Source organism: Typopeltis vanoorti, chromosome 12 (assembly GCF_054136105.1).
Source record: "Typopeltis vanoorti isolate ZY-2024b chromosome 12, IOZ_Tvanoo_1.0, whole genome shotgun sequence".
NCBI classification, from domain to species: domain Eukaryota; kingdom Metazoa; phylum Arthropoda; class Arachnida; order Uropygi; family Thelyphonidae; genus Typopeltis; species Typopeltis vanoorti.
The window spans coordinates 39,116,569-39,142,959 of NC_143560.1; the positions used below are offsets into that span (position 1 = coordinate 39,116,569).

At 36.6% G+C, this 26,391-nt stretch overlaps 1 protein-coding gene across 2 annotated transcripts in view; it reads left to right on the plus strand.

The window, feature by feature from the left end:
• Positions 1 to 26,391, plus strand: part of LOC150100718 (microphthalmia-associated transcription factor-like) — a 179,675-nt gene that overhangs the window by 81,630 nt on the left and 71,654 nt on the right. Inside the window, exon 1 of one of the 2 annotated variants that reach the window (XM_090401967.1) lies at positions 1,603 to 1,747. The exons of the other annotated variant lie outside the window; for it this stretch is intronic. Within the exon in view, the coding sequence (XP_090258093.1) occupies positions 1,605 to 1,747 (143 nt within the window). The 5' untranslated portion in view covers positions 1,603 to 1,604. Of the gene's footprint in view, positions 1 to 1,602; positions 1,748 to 26,391 lie in introns of those variants that run through there. 2 annotated transcript variants of the gene reach the window in all.

Here is a 26,391-nt window from a genome sequence, read left to right on the forward strand (position 1 = left end):
AGCAGACAGCTGTCATTCATCCTTAGGTATCACATCAATAGTTAAGTTCATGGCTACCGATGTTTCTGACGACTTCAGAGTGAGAGTATGGCAGAGCAGATAATTGCTGCTATTTCGTGTTCCTAAATCGTAAATGTTATTGTTGCTAATAGTATGTGTTCTACGGTCGATTTTACTGAATTCTGGGGTTAAATATATCGTTTCCGGGAATGGGGGGGGGAAACTTAATTTTTCATATGAAAGAACAAAAGCCTGTGTAGCTCAGTGGATGTGGCGTTTGCACACCATCGCGCTAGGCCGCACGAAGGAAGTCTTGGTTTCGAGTCTAGTCGGCGACTAGAGGAAATTTTTCTAAGCCTTTTTTCGACCGGTTCCCGAGTTAGTCGATCTCTGGCACGGGCAAGCAGGTTTTTCCTCCCGGAAACTCGGGTTTTTCGTCCTGTAAACTCAACAAAATCGACCGTAGAACCCACATTATTTCAGACATTAAAATATATTGTGTTAGGGTTAGAGACCACGAGATGGCGGCACATTTGAGCCGTCTCTCTTCACTGCGTACCGCTTAATTAGTGATAGCCTTGGGCCATCTGTCTCTGATTGGGTACCAGTGGAGATTGAACTGCCCACTCAGTCTCCAAAAGTTAGATAGGGCTAAATGGCCTCGCCTACTCCCGTATATACGGGAATAAAAAAGGCGTTAGCTGAAGAACAAAAATTTAACTAGGGAATCAGCTGGAAAAAAAAAACCCTAAAAAAGTAGGCAGCGACTACATTGGAACCTATAACAGTTTTTGTTCTGGTGGCGAAGTATTATAAAATCAGAACTGTTCGTAGAAATGTTATATTCGGAGTCCACGCTGTCTCATAATAATTTATGATTACCTTGAAATATTTCACAGTAACATGATACACTAAAATATTTAAGTCACTAGAGAGGGCGAAGAGTAAAGGAATTTTGAACGACAGAAGGGAGACAGATTCTTCCTGTCCGAGACACTGTTTGGTTTAGAACAGAGACAATAATCCTAAAAAATCCCTTCAGGAATATTTAATCATAAACAAACCGTATTCCACCACTGTACTGCAAAACCCACAGTGTGGATGCAAAGAAGAGGGGGGGGGGAGGCAAGGTGTTCAAACTATCGGAAATTTTAATCATTCAAGTTCACTTAAACTTGGATGTCTGTGAAACTTTACACTTTACATCAACATTTAGATCTTTTGAAGAATTGATCAGATAAAATATAGTTATTGTAAAAATAGTGGCTTACAACTGCTTCTTTCAGTAATATCTTCTAAAATACAGTATTCTTTAGAAAGGTTTAGATAACCTTTTTTGAAATAAATGGTATAGGTTGACTAGTAATTTAAGTCGCTAGTGCTGCCACCAAAACAGCTGTGTAATCACAACGTATCATAAAAGTTACAAAAGAAGAAAATAAGAATGACGTAATTATTGGCACTGTCTGCAATGTGTACGTGTTTACTGGCTTGTGTTTTTGTTTCGCCGTAATGATCGAGAAATGTCCAGAGGTTTTGCTCTTCTTTACAAAGATTTTAGTTATCTTTGTCCTTCACTAATGTACTAAACGTTATCTTTGTCGATGCAGGAGTCTGGAATAGATCTTAATTTCGATGTGGCGAATCCAAATGATTTGCCGGATTCTGCCGAGGTTGAAAATCAGCTTTCTTCCAGTTTTATGGGTATTGAAGTGACAAGTAAACCGCCACCATCAAAACGCGTAGGGTAAGTCATGGAATTTAGATACTGAAAATTAACGTACCAAAATTCAGTAGTTGCTTATGCATTTCTGTACTTTTTGAAAACGAAAATGCAATATAGCAGTGATTTGGCGCAAAATTTTTCGACATGAATGATCATAAGAAACATTCACAAGGAACTGAAAAGTTTTGTACGAATGCTAATGAAGATTGTTGTAACTTCTGTGACTGTTAGTTTAGGATCTAATTTTACAACCAGTCTCCTACAATCAGATATTCATGTGATGTACCGTGTGAAAGAAGAGACCTATGTAATCGGCTAGAGGAGATATTCTTGTATATTCCATCTATTAATTTAATGTTCTCAGAAAATAGATCTCTAGATCTGGTCTGGGTTGACGAATTATGCATTCATAAAATCTTCATAATGATACATGATCCACATGTCCGTGCTGAAATGTGCTGTCACTTTTGCTAATGCGATTTTGTTAATGTTAAATATCCTCTCCCTTTTCTCCTCCACTACACGTGGTAATTTTGTCTTGACAAAATAAAAACTTCTAACTATTGCGTATATAAAATATTAAAGTTGAATTTTCCTACACAGTGCTTAATATATACAGTTATATATTCACTGTGATAAATTAATAACTTTACTGCCCATACATTCAATTTATAATCTACACGAAATATTGGAAATTTAAATAATATATTACCTGTTATATTGTAACAGATCAGTAAACGCATACTCACTGTCAGGCATCTTATTATTGCTTCTTGGGAAAGGGGGGTGGTGGTGGAAAGCCCTGCAGCAGCATTATTTGGGATAGTTGGAGTCATGAAAGGGAAAGATTTGCCCTTTAACAATTACACAGAAATATTTTGACATAAAATCATGAATGCCTTAAAAAGTGTATCTTATTCAGTTCAGAAAATGCAAGCTAGATTCCTAGGTGGTTGATGACTTTTATTACTTGGTTAACCACCATTGCCTGAAGAGGCTATTATGGTTGGTCTTCAAAACATTAGATCTGGTTTCTGTTTTGCCTCCCCTCCCTCCCCTTATATGTTAAGTGATGTCCTTAAAGAGGGGCATGCCAAACACACCATAAGAACCATAGGAAGTCAGATTTTGAGGTTAGTATAATACTAGCACAGTTTTACAGGAGGCAATATCTCTAGAAGTATATCTCTAGGCAATATCTCATAGGAGTACATGAGACAGTGGTGCACCCAGAGGGGGGGGGGACCAAGGGCCCTGGCCCCCCTTCCAAAGAAAAAGGGAAAAAAAAATAGAAAATTTTTCAAAAATCTTTTCCTAATTAAAATTCATTTTTTAAATATTTATGTTGTGTCGTGTCTTCTATTTCTATACTACTCATGAATTAGTGATCATTGCAGATGCTCAGTCATAGGTCGTATGCAATGCATAGTATGTATTCTCAAATCGTCTACTTAACTCCCCCCCCCCCCAAAGATTAAATCCTGAGTGCACTACTGACATGAGACCAAACCTTGATGGCAATTGCAGCAAGATTCCCAACTAGAAAACAGTCTGCCATGCTACTTTCATTGTCAGATCATGTCTTGAGGAAATCAGAGTATAGCTGAATGCAGGAGTGGGAGGGAGAGAAGACATGGGCGCTGGTGTTTCTTATCTAGTATAATTTAAATCGTCTCTTGCTCCCATGCTGCATGATCCCAATCTTTAATTATCTTTTTTTTTCTGTTATTGCTACGAAAGACATTGTAAGTGGAATTAAAAAAATCTTCTGTAAATAAAAGTAATAAAACATCAACAAACAAACAAAAATATAACAGTTTCTCAAAAATTTATGGCTTTAACATAAATCATTTGCACTGCCACTACTTAATGCATCTTAATACATTATTAATGCATCCAAACTAACTTCTTTTATATGCATTATTAATGCATCTAAACTGGACCTATTAGTTCAGCATAACCTTCACTGGTATAGGCAGCATCTACTGTTTAAAAGTACACTCTCTGACGATTTCTTCTGTTACAAGTATGGAACATTCGTCAGATCTGACATTTACTTGTCAGAATGCCACAAACATTGAACTCCAAGAGGTATCTGAACATTCTGTACAATGCAATTCTTCCTACTTTGTGATATTTCTATGGAATTGACTATTGTCTCTTCCAGCAAGACAATGCATTATGTCATAAGGCTGCTACTGTAACTGCGTGGTTTGTGGTGGACATGAATGTCACCACACATGCCTGGCTTTCACAGACCCCTGATCTCATCTCTATTGAACATCTGTAGGATGAACTGGAGCATTGCGAGTTCAAGGGATGTCCACCTCCCACAAAACAGTCCAGGATCTCCTTACATGCTTACATGAAGAATGGTCCAAAATTCCCAGTATGCCCCGTAGGATTGCTGCAGTCATTTCAGTAAAAGGAAGTCCTGCATCTGATTAAGTTAAGATGGGTGCCATTGCCGTTTGTTCCTCATACTATGGTGTCCTTTGACTTCTTTCCATGTATTACTTTATACAACTGTTTTGTACCATGCCTATGAAAGGTTGTGAACCTATAGTACATTAGTATTGTGGGCTGGCTATGGATATTTTAAAATAATTTTTGTATTTTTATTTTATAGGTCTCTAGTAAGTAGAGTAGGGTGGTGATTTCACACTGGGAGATGAAATTCATCCCCACCTAAAGATGATCACAAGCATCCATGTCCACAATGGGATTCCAATTTGCTGCCTGTTAGTTGAAGAGCGGTTAGGTTAACTACACAGTTTATATAAAGCATCTAATTGACATTTTACTTGAATTATTGAAGGTTGCAGTTTTGGGAACATTTAATCAGGAAGGCTGTTTTTTTTTTTTCAGACAGAGATAGATGGAAAGTAGCATCTTGAGCAGAAAAATGCCTAGTTTTTTAGAGACTGAAGAAGCTATTGATGTGATGTGTTTCTGAATGTATATGGAATTTGCTAGATCTCTGGTTCATCTATTGAGAACTTTTCATCATATTGGCTGTTGATGTTATTCACTTCAGGGATTTTTATAGTAGTTGATGTAGAGGTGAACCCTTTAGAGAGTACTTTATTAAGAGTATTTTACACAACTACTTTCTTTGGTTAAAACCACAAACTAAGATGCTAAATAGAAACTATTTTTATTTCGAATAGTTTTGAAAATACTTTGTTTCACTTCATCAGGAAATAACATGACTAAACTAAAAACTAGAAAGCAAGGTAATAACAGTTAACATCTCTAGTGAAAAATATTTCAAAATGTTTAAACAATGGAAAGCATGCATTTGCTATCATGCTCACTGCTGGTTCGTGGATTGCTGTATACTACTGGTAGATAAAAGTTTGTTGTGATGGATCAGGGAAAACCAGACATTGTAAAATTATCCCTTGTTTTTTGTTACTCATTTTAGAGGATGCTTCATCATTTCAGCTGATTCTTTGAATCAGTGTGGAGCATTTAAGTTTGTTGCAATTCCATTTGGTGTTTTGTTTCCATTTCTGATTTGTGCTTTCTTTCATTCTCAATGTCCTTGAAGTGTTATGATCAAATATCTCACCGATTTGTGGATTTGATTTTTTGAGTGGCAGATGTTGAGGTTTAGGAGGTGTCTTCAGAGATTTTGTTGATTGGATAGAAGGCAACTAAGTTTTGTTGCAAAGCAGTTTGCTTTGCGATTTTATCTGTGATTGACTGTATATATTGGAAGAACACTACTCCTTTGTATTTTTTGTTTTTTTTTGTTCTTCTGATTGCTTTGGAGGTTGAAATATAATTTTTTTTTACTCATGTTCTGTTCTAGCCATTTTTTTGGAAGGACAGAGTTAAGATACTGTAGTTCTTGGTTTCTTTTATCTATATTGGTCGAATTCTGTAGGATCTATCACATATGTAACAGAAGATGTCTATTTTTTTTGTGCTGGATGGGAATGAGAAGTTGTGTGTAGGTAACACATGTTAGTTGGTTTCCTGTAGACTGAGAAGTTGAGTGTTTTGTTCTAATATCTCAACTAGTGTATCCAAAAATGGTAAAGACCTGTTTCTTTCTAATTCTGTGAATTTATCTGAAGATGAATGTTGTTCAGAAAGGTGACAAAATTTTCCAATTGTGTAATAGTACTGGACTATATGATAAAAATATCATCACCATATCATTGACAAATTTTTGGTTGTGTTCTTTGATGTCAGAGGGCTTTTTTTTTTTCCCAAACCAACCTATGAAGGTCAGCTAATGTAGAAAGGCGAGAGCTCATTGCTAGTCCTTCTTTCTGTTCAAAAAAACTTCAGATTTGGAAAAAGTACTATTGATACAGTGTTTAAATAGGTCCACCCTGTCTGGTGAGAAGATATCTTGAAGTAATTGTATGGTTTCTATTCTTGGAATGTTGGTGAAAAGATTTTGCTTGCAGTTATATCAGTAGAAGCCAATGTGATGATATTTTCTATGTTGTGTATGGTGTATTTTACATAAGGGGATGTTTGCGTGATGTCAAGTTTCATTTGGTTTGAATGTTTAGATAGTTAAAGAAGTTGGAGAGAGTATCTTACATCAATAATTGGTCTTAGTGGCAAGTCTTGTTTATGCAGTTCTAAGAACAGGAGGATGTCCAGATTCAAGGCATTTTTTTAGCTAACTCACATGATGAAGAATTAGCTGGTCTCATGGAACCTGGAAGGTTAATGTGTCCACTCTCTAACAGGTCACAGGTTCTAATCCCACCTTGGGCACAGATGTTTGTGATCCTCTTGGGGTAGAAGATGAATATCATCACCTGGTATGAGACCACTGTTCCTACTTATTGGAGGCATGAAGTGGCTTGGAAAAGTTCCATGTTTGGTCTCTAGAGCTTTGTTTTTGGACTGTAAAAAAATTAAAAGTACAAAAAATTTAATAAAATAAAAATAGAAAAAATAAATAAAAACATTTAGTTTACCACAGTTTGAATGTACTTAAAATTTATAAAAAAAAAAAAATTTCATGGGTGTGAACCACAAAAAAAAAAAAATAAAAAATAAATAAATAAAATAAAATAAAAAGTGAAAACCCCTTAGAACCTTAAAGGTTCTTCCATGTGCTAGGTGATTTAAACTCGTCTTCCTTAAAAAATGTTAAATACATATTTTAAGGACATGATGAAAAAATAATATTGCTTTAACCTTTTTTTTTTCTTTCTTTTTTTCTTTCCTGGATGGTATACAAGCATTGGCACCTTTTTAAATTAACAGTTATGCATGCCATACTTGGATGGTGCAGTACATTTGCAAATCTGTAATATTCGGTAATTTTTTTTTTTTTTTTTACACTTTTATCTGTTAATAAGCTTAGTTATTTAATGAAATTTGCATTTTTCACTAAGTTGTTTTTTTGTTTCCCACCCACGAAAGGCTGTAGTAAACCTATAATACAGTTGTTTGTACTGTGGGTGGGGTAAGAATTTTTTGTCCATTTTTTATCAATTTTATATATTTTTTGTAATTTTTTTAATTAATTTATTTTTGCATAGTCTGGAAATCATGCTTTAGAGACCAAACATGGAACTTTTTCAGGCCATCTCAGTCCTCCAATAAGTGGGGCTGTGGTTTTCCCACCTAAAGACAATCACAAAAGTCCATGCCCCTAACCCATGAACTGTTGTTAAGATATTTGCTATATAAAACTATATCTATTTTTAGCATTTTAAATTATTTTCAAGTTTAAATATTAACACCTTCATGTCAAGCTTTGTCTTGCCCTTATTCAGGACTGTTTTTAATGCTACAAATTTTCTTTGTTTGATTTTTGACTATGCATTTTGTTGTCTATTGGAAAAGGATGTTTCTTACTGGATAGGGTTTTTCCCCCCTTCCAGCTGTTTTTAATTACACTAAATATTGTAATTATTCTGTTTTTTACTAAATGCAATATATATATATATTGTGTGTGTGTGTGTTTTAGTGCTATAATAAAACTTTGCTTGATTTGCTTGCAACTGTGCAGTAGAGGTGTAGACAGACTTATGTGTTCATCGTAACATGTTGTTATTTTGTAACGGTATATATTAGAACACAGAATACTAAGTAAATAATTATTTATTAACTTATTGCTGATATTTCGCTTGTGTTATAACCAGCATCTTTAGAGCACAAAAACACAGTTTGTCACAATATGCGAGACTATAACAACATGGTGTAATCAACGGACTAGTTAAACAAAATTGTAGCAGCAACACAAAGACTAAAGTCCTGATTTTCGCACCCTCTATCTGAAAAAAAAAAAAGTCTGTTGATTACACCATGTTGTTTCTCTCGTATTGTGACAAACTGTGTTTTTGTGTCTGAAGATGCTGGTTATAACACCAGCAAAATATTAGCAATAAGTTAATAAATAATTATTTACTTATTATTCTGTGTTCTAATATATATCGTTAAAAAATAAACAACATGTGCAGTAGAGGTGGGATGGATGGATGGATGTATTTCAGGGTCATTATCATTCCAGTGCTAAGCTATGACAACAGAAAGCATGGACAAATTCTTGTCCTGCCTCAAGGTCAAGTATAGCACCTGATGATTTCTCATTATCCATCATAAACATGTTAAATCATTTTACTAATTTTATCCAACTTTCACAGATATTCTGTTTATTAAAAAGTGATTCACAAGTTGTCTTGTGAATCTGGAGTAGAAAATGAAAAGAATGACTACTTTCTTTTTTCCCTTCCACAATTAAGAACTTAAAGCATGTGAAGAATTAACTGCAGAGGCTGTGTCAAAGACTGTTTTTTTTTTGTTCCTGATGGTATCTACATTCAGCAGCAAGCAATGACTGGCTAAGTTGCTGGACTGTAGAGACCTATGTGCATTATGTAAATGAATTGGAAGTCTTGGAATAGAAAAGAAAATGGGCAGGAAGACTGCTAAGGAATGAGCAAACATTTTACCTATTTTAGAAAAAGTAGACAGCAACAGTTAGTGTCTTTAAGAAAGAAAATTTTTGATCATAAAGAAATAGCGGGACATAAAGCTGCTTCTCGTAGACAGGCTTATACGTTGGTTATGCATTTCTAAATCACTTAGGGAATTGAAACAACGTAGATCCGAATATAAATTAAATTATACTTGAATAGATATTTCGGCAATGTCACATTGCCATTTTCTAAAGGAACTTACAAAAAGGCAGGTGCACACAGGCACTAACAATACAGTAACTGAGAATGAAGATATGAAGCTATCGTTCTCCTAGAAGTCCTGATGGTGCCCTCTGGCGGGCTAAGTAGGCGTTCTTGGCCGTTGGGCTGAAGGTCTGCTGATGTATGCCTCCCAAATTTGGGGCAGTTGCATACAACCAAATTTGTTGAGGTTATGCGACTGCACCAAATTTGGGAGGCATACATCAGCAGACCTTCAGCCCAACGGCCACGAACGCCTACTTAGCCCGCCAGAGGGCACCATCAGGACTTCTAGGAGAACGATAGCTTCATTTCTTCATTCTCAGTTACTGTATTGTTAGTGCCTGTGTGCACCTGCCTTTTTGTAAGTTCCTTTAGAAAATGGCAATGTGACATTGCCGAAATATCGGAAATATCTATTCAAGTATAATTTAATTTATATTCGGATCTACGTTGTTTCAATTCCCTAAGTGATTTAGAAATAAAGCTGCTATAAAACTACTCGTAGAAGCTGAGACCCCCCCCCCCCCCAAAAAAAAAAATCTAGGTTTACGAAGTTTATCGCATGAAAAATTAATAACAGAAAAATTTTTTTGCACTGCACATGACATGGCCAAAGAAAATCAGTCGTTTCGAGTCATTCTGAAATCAGTGATTGAACTAATAGAATTAAATGGGATTGACATGGGTCATATTCTTCATTCCACTAACACTTGTATTAACATCCTGAACCACAGTCATTATTACCCCAAGACCCAATGGAGTCAAAGACTCATCTTGAGGTCCTTTTGTCATATGCACATCTCATATTCAATGTTCCAGAGATCAGAAACTACCATAGTCCAGTGGTGACAAACCTTTTTATGTCCGTGTGCCAAAAGTTTACAAATTGAGTTGCTGACATGCCATCACTTGCCAAAAATTTACAAATCAATTTGCTGACATGCCGGCACGTCAGCAACTAATTAATACAACACTAATTAATTAATTAACATTAATTAATACAAAATAAATTGCAGAATTTTATTGAGACAAGTTTAAAAATTAACATGGAATTTCATAAAAATGAACTCATAATCTGACATGCACATTGTCATATACAAATGAGTATCAACCTATTATTAATTTATCAATATATCAATTTATTGATGAGATTTTTGCTGTTGTACATTAGATGCCAAATGCTTTATATCAGGTTCATATTTTGTCACTTTTAGTAATACACACGTGGAACTAGATTCATCAGTCATTCTATTTCTTAAACTGTCTTTCATAAAATTCATTTCAGAAAATAATCCTCTATATCGGACCTTGATAAGACCCCATCTTGACTACTGTGCCCAGATCTGGGTGCCAGGGTTTCTTCTTGATGGGGAATAGGTGGAAAGGATCTAGAGGTGAGTGACCAAGACGATAGCAGGTCAACAGAATGAACCTTATGCGAACAGGTTGAAGATTTGTGGGTTGCAGAATTTGGTTGATAGGCGGGAAAGGGGTGATATGATTGAGACATTCAAATTACATTCAAAAGAAGGGTTTCTATGAGATTAATTCAGAGGATATTTTTCAGAACAGGTCTGGTGGTGGGAGGACTAGGGTCATCCATGGAAACTGTGAAAGAGTGTGGTTAGCAAAGGTGTTTGGATTAAGTTTTTTAGTGAATGAGTGGAATAAGTTGCCAGAGTCTGTTGTGGGTGCCATGACTGTAAATGAGTTCAAAGCAAAGAATGATAGATACTGTGTGGAAACTGAATAGTTGTTCTTGACACGATATTTAGGGCCTCCCTCAATGAGTCTAAGGACTCCTTGGAGTCCTTAGACTCATCGAGGGAGGCCCTAAATTATTATTATTATTATGGGCAAAATATATTTTGCCCATAATAATAATAATAATAAATAATGATTCAAGCATATGTAGAGAAGAAAATTAATTATGGTATAATCATAAAGAGTATTAATACACTTATGTATATGGTGTAGCATGTTGATAAATATAAAAGTACGCATTTAAATTAGTTATCACTCACAGGACTAATGCTACAATATTTTAATTTCCTCAGGCCAACATCATTAAATTAACTTGTGATAAGTTTCATTGACATATCCCATTCTGATCACCAAAAATTTATAATATTATTTAGCATAAAATTATCGATTATTGTATTATTAAATTGATTTTAATGATGTTGGCTTGAAAAAAAAACAGTAGTGAGAAAAATATTTATGCATTGTAACTCACCATAGAAGTCAGTGGAGCAGGGTAAGCAGCAGAGGGATGTCAACTTGTCGGCAAACGTTTGCCGTCGAATATAACTTGTCCTCATGTATAACTGGCGCCCCTGATTTCACTTTACGAAAAAAGACATTAAAAGGTTTTGCATATGTACCTCCCATACAAAAAACGACATGCCCTCCCTAACAGCCACTATATACTATAGATGCAAGAAAAAAAATAGTTTTATTGTATCCCTGAATAAGGTATAGAGGCTTTTGCAGTCTGTGTAATATATTTCTCAACAAATAGTGCAATTAGAGACAGCTGGAATAAAAACGGCGCTAACTAATGAATCACATGTACCCCTCTCACAGAAACTACGCTGTATAGGCAAGCAAAACTATATGTTGCACCAGAAACACAGTATCTAACTAAAATTGTCTAATTTTTCAATTACATGAAATAAGTGTTTGTTTGATTGCATTTGAAATTCTCAATGTCATTATGACAGATCACAAAGGCTAACTTCAAATAAAATTCTACCACGAATTGAAACATGCCATATAATGCTTGTGTGAGTTCCCCTGCCATCAGGGGAACTCAACGAAGGGTTGAAACTTTGTGTGAGTTGAGCCCGCCGGTAAAGAGAAGTTCTGTCAGAACGATAAATGATACCCCCATCGTGAATGTCTTAAAACTAAGAAATATATAGTGAATGTTGTTATGACAGTTGCAAATGTTATGGAATTCGGTTCAAGAGAATTAGCATTTCAACTCAAAAATTGTCGGTTCCATTTGTCTTTGGGTCACGTGATCTTTTGTTAATACTGCACCAATCAAATTCATGTCTTCATAGCCACTCTCTCCTGTAAAACAAAATTTAACTTGTATGTTTTGTAACAATTAAAAAAAAGTGGAATAATTTTTAAGCATATAAAAGTATATCATATGTACATCATTGACGTGCCAGCAAAATTCTCGGCCATGCCACAGGTTCGCCATCACTGCCTTTGTCAGTAGCCTCTGCACCCCTTCCAACATCTCTTCGTCCTTTTGAAAACCAGGTGACCAAATCTGTGTACAGTAGTCCATGTGTGCCCTAATCAAAGCCTTATACAATGGAACAAGAATCTCCCTACTTCTGCAAGTCGGTGTCCTCCACATCATTCCCAGAACTCTTTGTGTTGTCCTCACAATTTTGGCAATGTGTGCTCTAAATTTCGGATCCTTATCCACTATCACCCCAAGATCTCTTATTTCCTCCACCTCTGACAATATATCCTCACCTAGTATAAACTCTACATCCCATCTTTGTTTCCTAAATTTTAAAAGCTTACATTTTGCAACATTGAACTCCCATTCCCATTCACTCAATTTATTCAAGTCTTCTTGTAAGGCCACAACATCTTTTCTACTCTTCATGGTTCGTCCCAACTTTGCATCATCTGCAAACAGCTGAATATCTCCATCCCAGGGGCGTGCCGGCCATATGTACAATGTGTGCGATGCACACTGGAGCCAGGATAGTAAGAGGAGGAAATACTTAAAAAAAAAACAAAAAACGTTTTTTTAAAGTGATTTTTTTATTTGGGGGGGGGGGATAGGAGCGCCATCTAAAGTGTCACACAGGTGCTGGACACCACTGGCGTGCCCCTGCTCCATCCAAATCTTTGCCAATATCATTAACATACAAGTTAAACAGTAATGTCCCTAAAACAGACCCCCTGAGGTACACCACTAGTGACTTTCCTCTTCTGGGATATTGCTCCTCCATACACAACTTACTGATACCTGTCAGATAACCAGTCTCCAATCCAATGCACTAATCTAATATCCAACCCCATCTGCTCTAATTTGACTATCAACTTATCATGTGGTAATCTCAAAAGCCTTTGCAAAATCTAAGTATATTACTGTTTATCTATCTCTCTCCTCTGTCCAAGGAAGCTGTCACCTTATTGTAATAAGTAAGTAGATTATTAAGACTTGACCTCCCTTTAGCAAATCCATGCTTTCCATCAAAGATAATACCATTGTTGTCAATCCAATTCTGGATCATAGTTCTCACAAGCTTCTCCAACAACTTAACCACAACACCTGACACACAGATTCGCCTATAATTGGATGCTTGAGTTCTATCACCTCCCTTATGAAGTGGCACAATCTTGCCCTCCTTCCACTCCTTTGGAACTTGACCCAGTGCAAGACTCATTTTAAAAAAAATATGTCAAGGCAGATGTCAACTCCATGGCACATTCCTTCAGAATACATGGTTATATATTATCAAGTCCCACCACCTTATTAACATCAAGTTTGCTCAACTCCCCATACACCTCTTGCTCTCTTCCCCATCATCAGCTGCTCTCAGTTTCTCCATGAAGTCACATTCACAAGAATGAAAGACCCTTATGAATTGCTCATTAAGTATCTCCACTGTTTACTCATAAAATTGTTATGGTGAAATGTAAAATTTCAGTAATGATTGATAAATCGACCACAACAAGTAGCAAAACCACTTATACACTCAAACTTGTATATTGAACAGTGAAATGAGCTCAAATGTAAATTAGTTTGACTTAATCAAGCTGGAAAGTTATTACTGCAAAAGGGATGTTTGATTCGCTGCTCATTTGTCTTTAGTCATACAGTATGGCAAACTATTTAAAATCTCACTTAGTTTGCAGCACATGTGATGATGCAGCTGTTCAGTTTGGTAACTCCGTTTTTACCCATCTGAACAGCTGCATCATCACATGTGCTGCAAACTAAGTGAGATTTTAAATAGTTTGCCATACTGTTATGACTGAAGACAAATGAGCAGAGAATCAAACATCCCTTTTGCAGTAATGAAAGAAAAATTTTCTTCATTAATTGCGTAGCATTTGTGCTAATCATTAATTAGAATTATCAGTTGGTGATACTGTGAAATTTGTTTGTAGGTATAGATCTATTTAAAGCATTTATTGACAAAACTTTTATGCCATTCATAGCCATTCATCAAAAAATGCCAGAGAATTGAAGGTGTGTGCAAACTTGCTTGATATTGAACTATTAAAAATTGAAGAATTTTAGGTACATAATGGGTATATTGAGTTTCTGGTCTGATTCAGCTGTTTGGAAAAATTATGAGGAGTTAGTTAATCATTTTTAAGAAGAAAAGAATGTTCAAATTGAGACCACAAAAAAACAATAAGGTTTAATGCATAATACTCTTCAAGAATTATCAGACCTAAGTTTAGAATTACAGTAATACGATATAGATCTCTACAGAGAAAAAAGAAAAAAAAAAGTTGTATAACTTTTTCATTAATGAAAACCATTCTGGGACAGTATCACAAAGATGCGGCAAAAGTCTAGATTTAAAGGAGTACCACTTCACAGGACATGTAGAAATTAAGCTTTTAGATTGATTCCAATCAATCTAAAAGCTCGCTACAGAACTTTGAAATAATCAATGGAAAGCAGGTTGTTGGATAGTAAAAATGCTGATCTAGTAGCATCAGCTCGAGTACTTGATAAGAAACACGCCTTGAAGATATTAACTCTCTCAGGCGACATTTGGTGAGAGCAAAGTCAGAGAATTGTCAATTAGACTTCATTTAAACGAAAGATACAGTTTGTGGATTTCAGAAATACCTAACTGAACAGATGGCCTCAAAAAATGATCGTGTTTGATGAATGCTCTGAGTACTATACCAATTTCAAAAAGTGAATGTGAATGAGGATGTTCACAAATGAATCTGATTGTGAGCCTAACCAGAGCTTCATTGATGACAAAAACGATCTCTTCACTACTATTCATTAAAATTATGGATCTACCATGGACACACTTTGATCCAGCAAAATATGTAGATTCTTGGCTGTTTAGTAAACCTCATTTTGCTTGTAGAAGACACAAATAGTAGGGAAAGAAGTCAGCATATTGTGCTTGATGAGAACTTGAAAAAAAATTGGAATTTTTTATAAAAATTGTCATATGCATTTGTTTATTTTTATATACTTCTACAATAAAATTGGGTTTAATAAACTGTCATCTACTTAATTTGTTTTTCTAAAAAAATATTACACTATGAAGTAACACAATATCAGTAAAGAATTTTTAGTTCTCTTTTTGTATTGTTTTAATTTTCCATTTTTCCTGCTAGTAAAGAACATACTAGCACCTATTTTTTTACAAAAAAAAAGTACTTGGTATAGCATTTGAATATTATACTAAGCAAAATTTGTACCCAGTTCTGTTCTGCTCTCTGGTCTTGTTTGTAACCATTTCTGTACTGAGAACATCTAAGAAACTTGACTAAAAATGTGTCTTGGTTAGAAATTAGTAATAACATTATTATTATTAAAGAACTTGACATTGTTGGCATCCAGGAATGCGTTAGCAGAGCTAATCTCAAATGGTATGGTCACTTAAACAGAATGGGCGAGGAAAGATTAGCAAAACAAGTGTTCTCTGCCAGGTTGGCAGGAAAACGACCCAGAGGAAGACCAAGATATAGGTGGATTGATACAGTACAAAGTGCCTTAGACGATAGAAATATAAGATCTGATAATGATAGTATTGGAGTCTTGACAACTAATAGACTGATTTGGAGGAAAATTGTAGATAGGAAGTTAGTAATGATGTAAATTTTTCATGTAGTACTATCATATCCTGTACACCCCTTGAGGGTACATGTCAGGAATTTGATGATGATTATTATTATGTGACACCTCCAGGGAGTCCAAAGACTCATCGAGGGAGAATGTGGCAATACCATTGAACGATTGGTCCCCTTCTAACTACTATCCCTGCTCAAGCCTGCTTAACTTTTTGCGAGCCATTAGAAGCAGAGGCTCTAATCGACCAACCTTTGCTGGCAAAAATTTCTTCTAGTCGCCGACTAGATTTGAAACCAAGAAGTCTTCCTTTGTACTGTCAAGCACCATGGTGTGCAAACGCCACATCCACTGAGCTACACAACTAATGCTTCTTCAGCATTAGTTATGCTGGTCCTAATTTTATTTTTATTAGGAAATTTATATATTGCTAGTGATCCTACAATATTCAGAGTAGACAAATAGAGGCTTATCAGATAATAGAGGAGTATCACCTAATAATAATGCGAAATTTTGGTATTGAGAGACATGCAGTATTTTGAAAAAAAATAGAAAAATTACATTTAAATTGGTAAAAGTTTAGACATAATTCCGTTATAAGATTAAACTAACCTCCCCTCCTCTGATAAGCCACCACTGCTGATTACCTGTAGAAATCTACTATTCATTTCCATCTCTTAATTTTGATCGAGTTTAAGTGGTTCTTGTGCATAGTTTAGACTGTATGAACACAGACAGAAGAAATGTGTATTATTAATCTAAATAATCAACTGTTTTGATCTGAAACTTAACAGATCATCTTTAGTGTAACTGACAGTTCAAAAAAAAAAAAAAAGTGAATAACAACAGTGGACTTCATTAGCAAGAAAGCAATCCTCCGCATGCTAGAGTGGTCACTGTACAGTATCATGTTCACTATGGAAAAAGAATGAAAAGGTAGTTTTCCAGAACATCCTGTTTTCCTACTCTCCATCGTGCATCTGAAATCTTTATACTTAACCAAGTTTACATTTTGGGTATACTTATAGCAAAGAACTTTGATATGAACTTTGAAAAAAGGCTTACAAAATATTCCTCTAGTTGGTGACTAGACTTGAACCCATGTCTTCACTCGTGCAGACAAGTGCCGTGGAGTGCAAACGCCACTTCTGCTGAACTTTGAGCAAAGAACTTTGGTGCTGGCCTGGTTGGCTGAGTGGTTAGTGTATCCGCTCTCCAGCAAAAGGCTTTGGATTCGAATCCCACCTTGGACATGGATGTTTGTGATTGTCTGTGAAAATACTAGTGCAGTATTTTCACAGATGGCGGTGGTGTAGATGATGAAGGTAGTTGAGGCTGGTGGAGATGGAGAGTTGTAGAGTAGATGCCCTCTCTCGATGAGTCTTTGGACTCCCTGGAGTTGTTACGTAATAATAATAATATTGACATGTCAGATATTAATAAGCTGGGAAAGAGGATGGATGGGAAGAGAAAAGTTCCATTTCTGAATCTTTTGAGGATTTTGTAATTACAACCAAAACAAGTTGATTAATTTTATAGCACAAAATGCCATAAAATTATAGAATGCCATATAATTATAGAAACTCATTGATATATGTTATCTCTTAGCCCATCCAGATGTGCAGTGGGTTTCTAGTGTTGTGTGTAAAGTGAATTTTAAGGAACTCAAAAATTCAGTTCCTTTATTTCTGTGTGTGTTACTTTTTTGTTTTGATATCTAAGATACCTGTTTTTCTCAGTCATCTTATTGCTTAAATATTTCATAATGTTGCTTCTTGACAGGCAGTGTCCTATAATACTGTTAATTACCTTGCCTCTTCTTCTCAAATTCATTTTGATATATAGAGTTTGTCATTCATTGTTTATCGAATTCTTAGCAGAGGATGATATTTCTCTTAGTCCTCAATCAACCATGCTTCACTTTATCTAAATTATACTTCCTAAACCAAGAATGTGTAATCTTTTTTTTAATGGCAAGGCCATATTGGTGATTATTTAGAATCATACCAATCTCATCTCACAGGCATCTTTCATTTTAAGGCACATTATGTTTTGGCAATGCTATTGCACCTTCTGTTTTGCCATATCTCTCTTTCACTCTCCTTTCAAATTCATAATCTCAGAAAAATTACTGTACTCTTTAATTTAAGACATACCAATTGACCAGGAAATGCTTAGATTCAGTTCTTCTTTTCTTGCTACAAAATCTTAGGTTATTTATTAGAAAGGGGAGAGCTTTCCATTTTGTGTCTCTTGCAGAAAGTTGGAAATAGGAAAATATAGCAAAATTGGAAATTCCAAATTATTCTTCTGTTTTCATTTTTAATGACAAGTTTCAGAATATTGCTTACCTGTACATCACACCATAGATGTATCTTCAGAGTTATTTTCACTGTTCCTTTTATTCTTTAATTTTTATTCATCAAAAATTATGATGATGTTATCATTAATACTGACTATTTTCTTAGATGTTTTTCAATTCAAAGTATCTAGAGTGAACCTACCCACATAGTGATCCTGCATTCCTCTTGGCCATTTTAGATATGTTAATATTCAGTAGTTGTGTTGCTGTTTGTTAAGGTCACTGCCATTTAATGTTTCTTCATTCATTGGCAGGGTTGATTATTGTTGCTTTAAATAGTTGAAACTTCAGTTGATGTCAAGGACATTAAGTCAACCAAGGTAAAAATAACTTGCACAACAGTGATGTCCTCATAGTAGAAACTTAATAGATAAATAACTGTTATATGAAGTACTGAAATCAGGTTTCATTGTATTTTGTCTCCATATATAATAGCTATCCTAAGGAATATATATGTGTATGTATGTAGTGTATACATTTGCTAAGTCACTGCCAAATACGTACTGATTATAAGATACAATATTCTAATTTTTACTAACTGATAAAGCCTTACACCTTAGGGGAATCCTATTCCATTAGATGTGAAAATATCTGTTAGTTATGGGCAGAAATTGAAAAAAAAAAAAAAATAAATTGTTACAAAATAAAGTAGTCTTCCTGTTGGTAAATATAAACAGTTATGGCTCTTTCAAGAACTAGTCTTGATGACTGAAATTAAGATATTGCACTATACAACAGGTCTTCCATAGCTAGTTGTGAGGTTATATATATATGTGTGTGTGTGTGTGTGTGTGTGTGTGTGTGTGTGTGTGTGTGTGTGTGTGTTAATTTTTTTTTACCTTGTTTCTATTATGCATTAAAGATACCAAGATATTATATACTTGGTTTTAATCCTTTACCGAAGGAAGCAAAACAGCGTTTTGCATGTGAAATATATTCCCGTCTGAGCCACTTGCATATAGAGGTTAATGACTTCACATCACTTTCTTTAGTATGTATCCTATAATGCAAAGCACACACCCTTTCGAATGTGTAAAATGCTATGCATGATGGGAAGGGACACTACCCAGACTTGTTTTGACCTTTATTGAGGTCTCATCAGTGGGAGACAGACCTGGGAGTGATACCAAAGTTGAAATAATATTTCAACTTTGGTATCACTATTTCAACTAATAATATTTCAACTTTTATATAGAAGTCATATTTCTATATAAAAGTAGCCAAAAGGTGCTAGACCTTAATAAAAATCTCTGGATGAGAGAAAGATATTGAAAGTTTTTTTTATTACCTTGGTTCTGTTATACATTAAAAGATACAAAGAAATTATATATTGATTTTAATCCTTTACCCAAGGGAGCAAAACAATGTTTTGTGCATGAAATATATTCACATCTGAGCTATTTATATATAGAGGCTAATGACTAAGGCAAGTGATGTGAAGTCATTAGCCTCTGTATACAAGTAGCTGAGACGTGAATATATTTCATGCGCAAAACATTGTTTTGCTTCCTTGGGTAAAGGATTAAAACTAAGTATATAATTTCTTGGTATCTTATATATATTTATCACAACAAAAAAAAAATTCAGTGTGATTTTTTTATATATCCGTTTGATGTATATCAAATTCCTGAAACGTATGCTAGCACTACATAATTAAGTTTACATAATATTTAGTTTTCTATCAACTTTTTTTCTGTAAATGTAAATTAATCTGTTGTTTGTAAATACTCTTTTTCTTCAAAGGCATTTCTGACTGCGTCAGTCCATCGTGATTTTCTTTCAAGACTTTCCTAACATTCAAATACCTGTTTCCCTACCGTTTCCTTTCCCATTCTTAAATTAGTTCTTCTTTCACATTCCTTAATAGTAACAATGTCATGTTCATTTCTAATGTCTTTGTTTTTAGTATGATTCTGCTTTTGATGCCTTCTGTTCACTCTATTTTTTTCAAAATATATTACCTTATATTATATTAAATGCATTACCTAATTATGGCTGGCTTTTACTCTGGTGACTACCTCATGGTCACTTTCGTTAACTGGAGTAAGATTTGTCGTATATTGTGGTCACCATATTTTTTTTTTTTTTTTTTTTTTGTCCCTTACTCGCCATACTGCTCTTGAATTCTCTCCAACCTTGATCTGACAAAGTAAATCGTAACAAGATTAGTCGCTAGTCAGGAAGCCTCCTAATTCTCTGTTTTCAAGTTCACTCTCGTACTATCTAGTAGCCATTTGCCATTTGGGGACGAGAGACCAGAGATGCTATTTTGCAGATCAAACATGGCAGCAGATTCTCACTGGGTAATAAATCATCTATTGCCTAAAGATTTAGTTGACATTTTCCCCCAACTAGGAGAGGTAGGGCACTTAATAGCACTTGTTCTAACTTGCTTACTGGGATTTGTACTCTTTTGCTCGTGATTCTTTCTACCTACCACTTAACACATACTCTTTCGTCTTCTGCCTGCTTGTGGTAGTTATTGTCATTTACGGTAGATCTAACAGCACTTATTTTTTATATGAATATTGAAGAGAAGGTTTTTATTGTTATATTTTTAATGTTTTTGTCATTTCTAAGGGAGGCGAGATATTTTTCTGTTCATCTGGTTGCTGTTACTTCTGTTTCTCATGTTGTTAAGAAAAATTGAAATTTTCTTAACAATATTCTTAATATTTCAATTTTCTTAGCTCGGACTACTTAAAAGACATGGGTGCTGCCCATGCAGCCATATATTCACCTTTTATTAGTCCATTTGATAAAGGTTTCACTGGCCTGAAAGCTGTTTTGAACTGGTTGGTACTCTTAAGAGAGCAAAAATTCTCGTTCAGTACTAAGGAAATTGAAATGTCAGAGTAATGTATTTCTCGTGACTCTTGGTTGGTGCGTAAAAATAATTACTAAAGAAAGAGCCAAAAGTCTTCATTTTGGCAATGCAAAATTACATAAGCAGAGTGGATATTAAATCCAACATCATTTCAAAGCCAAATATTTGTAGAAACTATGAAAGTTTTGTAAGTTAACCTGAGAGCTTATGAGAATACAGTCCTCGACATTCTTGAGTTACCTTAGCTTAGACTACTTAAAAGACATCCATATATTTGCCTTTTATTAGTCCATTTGATAAAGGTTTCACTGTCCTGACAGCTGTTTTGAACTGGTTGGTACTTTTCAGAGACCAGGCAGAAACCTCAAGAGAGCAAAAACTCTCATTCAGTACTAAGGACGCAGGACATATATGGTGCAGAGGGTGAAGCTTGACACTTTTTTTATATTCCCTATTGTCTGTTTTGAGAACAGTGATGGGAGAGATTTGCGAGCTATTTTAGCTCGCCTTGAGTGGGCAGAAGTGGTTATACATCGTTGAGCGTTAGGATGGCTTTCAGTCTTTCATGTTTCCAGTGGTCATTAACTGTCATAGTTTCCTGCTTGTTGTATTAGTTGGTTTGGATGTGTAGATGTCTTCATAAAGAATTTTTCTGCTAGGGAGCGTAGTAGTGGAGATACAGGGTGTTCGGGATAAATTTGACAGTTTCGTAAGGAAAAAGAAAATCTTCTTTGTATCTATTAAATTTAATGAATTGACAAAAAAACATTACAGGCAGAGTTAATTACAATACTATCAACAAGATTTACTCAAAATAACCACCATTAGCATCGATCACAGCTTCAATTCTGCTTCAGAACCTCGAACAAGCTGATGCTACAGTCTCCCTGGGAAGGGCCGCAAAAACTGTTTTAATTTTATCCATTAACTGGGCTTTTGTATTATTGGAAGTGCGATTGGTGTCTTTTTCAACTGCGCCCCATACAAAATAATCCATGGGGTTAAGGTCTGGGGAGTTTGGAGGCCAAACATTTGGACTGGTGAAGTCGTAGAAATTTTCAGACAACCATTTTTGACTTTTCCCAGAGGTGTGGCAAGGGGCCGAATCCTGCTGCCATACATACGGCCTACCATTGGCTACCCTTGTTATCCAGGGCTTGACTACAGTTAGCAACTCCACGAACAAAGCCCGAATTCCAATGCCAGGGTTCTTCAACACCTGTTCCTGCAGATTTGCGAGGAATTCTGCTGTACGAACGCAATCAGATCGTCTGCTAGGGATCTTTCTTCTTGCTACATCCTCGTAGTCACCATTGCAAGTCTCTAGTTCATGCCTGATTGTTTTTACTGTATTCAGGGAGCATTGGGCAGCAGTCGTAATATCCTTATTTTGATGGCGGGCACGAATCATCATGATACAAGTTATTCTCTTCCATGATTCAGGTGGGTTCCAGCTATCCATCCTTTCTGACATCTTGTATATGAATGAAGAAGGGTCCAAACTTTTAAATGAAGAGAAGTGTGTGTTAATACATGTAACTTACGGAAAAATATAATTAATTATAAATATGTCAAATTTATCCCGAACACCCTGTATGTAGGGGATATTTAATTGTCCCGGTGGATCTGGGCGTTCCTGATGAACCACGGGGCGTCCAGTATCATTCACAGGCACTTGTTCTGTAGTCTTTGTAGCTTGAGGATGTTTGTCTTGGAGGTATGGCTCCAGGCTGGGGAGGCGTATATAATTGTGGGATGGATCACTGTCTTGTAGAGTAGAATTTTGTTTCTTGAGCGTAGTTTGATATGTGATCAAGGGGTATAGCTGGGCGATAACTTTTGAAGATTTGGTGCATGTGCTCTTGATGTGGCTGTTGAAGGATAATCGTTTATTGAGAAGTATTCCAAGGTATTTTGCTTCAGTTTTCCAGGGAATTTTAGAGTTGAACAGGGTGATGTCTCCTTTGGGGGGGGGGGGGATGCTTGTCTTCTTGTGAAGAGCATCGTTGTGCTTTACTGGGGGTTTAATTGTAGTTGCCAGTCTGTTAACCATTTTTCTAGATTCAGGATGGTGTCTTGTAGTTTTTTGGTTATGAGATGTGGTATGCGGGATCTGGCTAGTATAACTAGTATAGCCGTGTCATCTGGCAAAATCGTGGATGTGAGAGGATTTTGAGAGATGTCTGCCATATAGATGTTGAACAGGATCGGGGCTAGCAGTGATCCTTGAGGAACTCCAGCGAGGATTTTCCATTTGGTTGAGACTGTTTCATTGATTTTGACTTGCATCCTCCTGTTTGAGAGGTATGATTTAATCAGGTGTATCATGTTTAGTGGAAGGTTTGCGATGATAAGTTTGTAGAGGAGGACTTGGTGCCAGATCTTATCGAAGGCCTCTGAGATGTCTAGGAAGACGGCTCCAGTGTACTGATTCCAATTAAATCCTGTGGTGATGTATTCTACCAGTCTATGGATCTGTTTGGTGGTGCTGTGATTTTGACGGAAGCCAAATTGTTCTTGTGGAATGATATTTAGTTGGTTGACATGATCTTGGAGTCTGATGAGGATGATTTTTTCTGCTATTTTCCCTAAGTTGGATAGCAGGCTGATGGGGTAGTAATTTTCAGGTAGGTGTGGGTCTTTGCCTGGTTTGTGAATTGGGATGATGTCAGCTATTTTCCATGACTGGGGGAAGTGCCATTTGAGGATGGAGTTTATGATGTTTGCCAGATATGCTATGGCTTTGCGTGGTAGTACCTTGATGACTTTGTTAGTGATGCCGTTGGAACCTGGAGCTTTTTTGATCTTGAGATGGCTGATGATGCTGATTATTTTGGTAGGTGAGGTAGGCATTATAGGGCTTGGATTGTCATCAGGACGATTTACTGTGAATCTGACTTTACGATGGATCTTGTATACATGGTTGATGTTTAAGTTTTCATATGCAGGACTGCATTGTTTCTCCACGTTTCTTGCTATGGCTTCGGCTTAGCATGCATCTGTGTATGCAAGGTGTTGTTCTGCTTGGAGAGGGAGGAGGGATTTGCGCTTGTTCCTGAGGTTGTTTAGGAATTTCCATATGGAATGATCTGCTGTGGAGATGGAGGTGAGCTTGTTGTCCCATTGTTGATTCCTGTGGTTATGGAGAGCTTCTCGAACAGATTTGTGCAGTCTGTTTTGTCTTGGGGAGCACGTGTGTTGTGGTATCTTTTTCTTTGTCTGTTTTTTCCCCTTATTAAGTCCATGATTTCTTCTGGGAGATGGTTTTGTTTGTGGGTAATCGTGGATACTGTGGCTGCTGTTATGGCTTTATTGATTTGATTGGTGAGGTTCTTTATTGCCGTGTCTATTTCTTCCTTGGCTTTTATATGGGGGAACTGGACCAATGTATTCTGGTAGCACTTTCCTAAGTTTCTCCCTGACAACGAAGGTTTAGGGGGAGGTGACTGGTCTTTGTTCCCTAAGTGAAGTAGGATTGGGTTGTGGTCTAATGATAATTCGCTCAGTGCTTGAATGCTGTACTGGTATTTGATGTTGTGTAGGATGGTTATGTCTAGGATGTCGGCTGTGCCAGTTGGGCTGTGGTGGGTTGGTTTGGTGGGTCCTGTTACGACAGCGTTGTTTAATCCTGTATAGCTGAAGAGGATGCGGCCATTTTTATTTGTGGTTCTGCTGTTCCAGGAGGGATGTTTGGAGTTTAAGTCCCCAGCAACGATGATGGATTCGTTTATGCCCATTATAGCATCCAAGTCAGAAAATAGCAGGGTTTTAGCAGGGGAGTTGTAGGCGGCATAGATTTTAAGTCTTCCAGTTGAGTTTGTGTGGACTTTGATACCGGTGAGTTCTAGGTTGGGGGAGGGGGTGAGTATTCCATTGTGCCTGATGCAGTTCCTGATAAATATGGCTGTACCACCACCTCTGTAGTTCAGTCGGTCATTTCTATACAGTGTGTAGCCTCTCAGTTTTGGATTGTCTGCAGGTCTTAGATGAGTTTCATTAATTAGGATGATGTCAGGGTTGTATCTGTGAGAGAATTCTTGAAGCTCAAGTGTCTTGTTTTTTAGGCCATTGGCATTCCAAGCGGCGATCTGTAGTGAGTCTGGGAGTAATCTAGTTTTGTTCATTAACAAGCATTGATAAGATGGTTTGAGTTTCTTTTAGAAATCTTTTTGTGGAGTTTGGTGAAGGGTTTGACTTACTGAAGTCTTGAAGCATGTTTGCCAATTAGGCTGTGATGACTGTTGTCATGTTTGGAAGAATTTGGTCCTGCTGGATATCTTTGAATGGGCGGGCTACTTCGGTGTATGTCCTGCTTCGATGGTGGCTTTCCAGACTGTTGGTATTTTCCATTTGTGAGAGCTGGTATTTTGTTGTCTTTTGTTGGGTGTCAGGCAGCTGGGGAGCTGTCGACTCTGGTTCTTGTGGGCAGGGTTGAGAGATCTGTTTCCTTTTGTTGTCTGTTTTATTCTTAGGGTAGTGACTGCAGCCTCTGTAGTTTGCTGGGTGGGAGTCCCTGCAGTTCACGCATTTGGCTGGTGAGGTCCTGGGTTTTGAGCAGGTTGCTGTGGGGTGGTTTTGCTCACATTTGAGGCATTTGTAGTCTGCTCTGCAGAGTTTCTGTGCGTGTCCGTACTTTTGACATCTGTGGCACTGGCCTGACGAAGCTCTTTTCCTTAGTTGCTCAGTTGTGATTTTCAGACCACAGATCATTGTTATTTTGTATATGTTCTTGTGTGTGTTAGGTATCTCTACGAGTACTAGGGGTATTGGACTCTTGTCGACCCATAACATTCTGCTGACCTTGACAGGTGGGAGATTGTGGAGGTGGAGGTCTTCAGTTATTTCATCTGTGCAGATGTTTTCTGTTACTCCCCTGAGTACAACTTTTCGGTTTTTCTCCGACTTCAGTGAGTAAGTATGATATTTAATATCTAACTCGTCCATGGTTTTTGTGAGGTGTCTGTAGTCGCCTACTGGCATGCTGGATTTTAACCCCGTCGTCTACGTTTTTTGCTGACGAATAGGCATTTTTGGTGGTTTTGTATAATAGGCCTGAGGGCCATCCATCGTTCTTTTTCCCATAGTACGATTGGAGGAACTTTATCATTGTTGGGTGTGGGGAGGTCAGTGTTGGGGGCATCTTCTTCCATCCCCTTGTTTACCTGAGTCTCCGCTGTTTTATGCTTTTTTGAGCATGGGTTTCTGTATCGTCTTTTGGTGTGGGAGCAGAGATTATCAGGTTCATCTTCCATTCCTCCCCTGGTGTTGAGTTGTCCCCTTCTATGCAGTCATCTGTTGCTGAATATAGGTTTAGAAACTCTGACCACTCTACCTCAAATTTCTTCAACAGTTTTTTGAGGAGGTCGAGTGCCAGCTTCTTATCCAGAGATTGGACAAAGTCGTCGGGGCTTAAGCTGTTCATGTTTAAAAGTATTCAAATATGCTTACCTGAGAAATATTTATAATGCCGAAGAGAATGGGCAAGGTCCGGAAAATTGC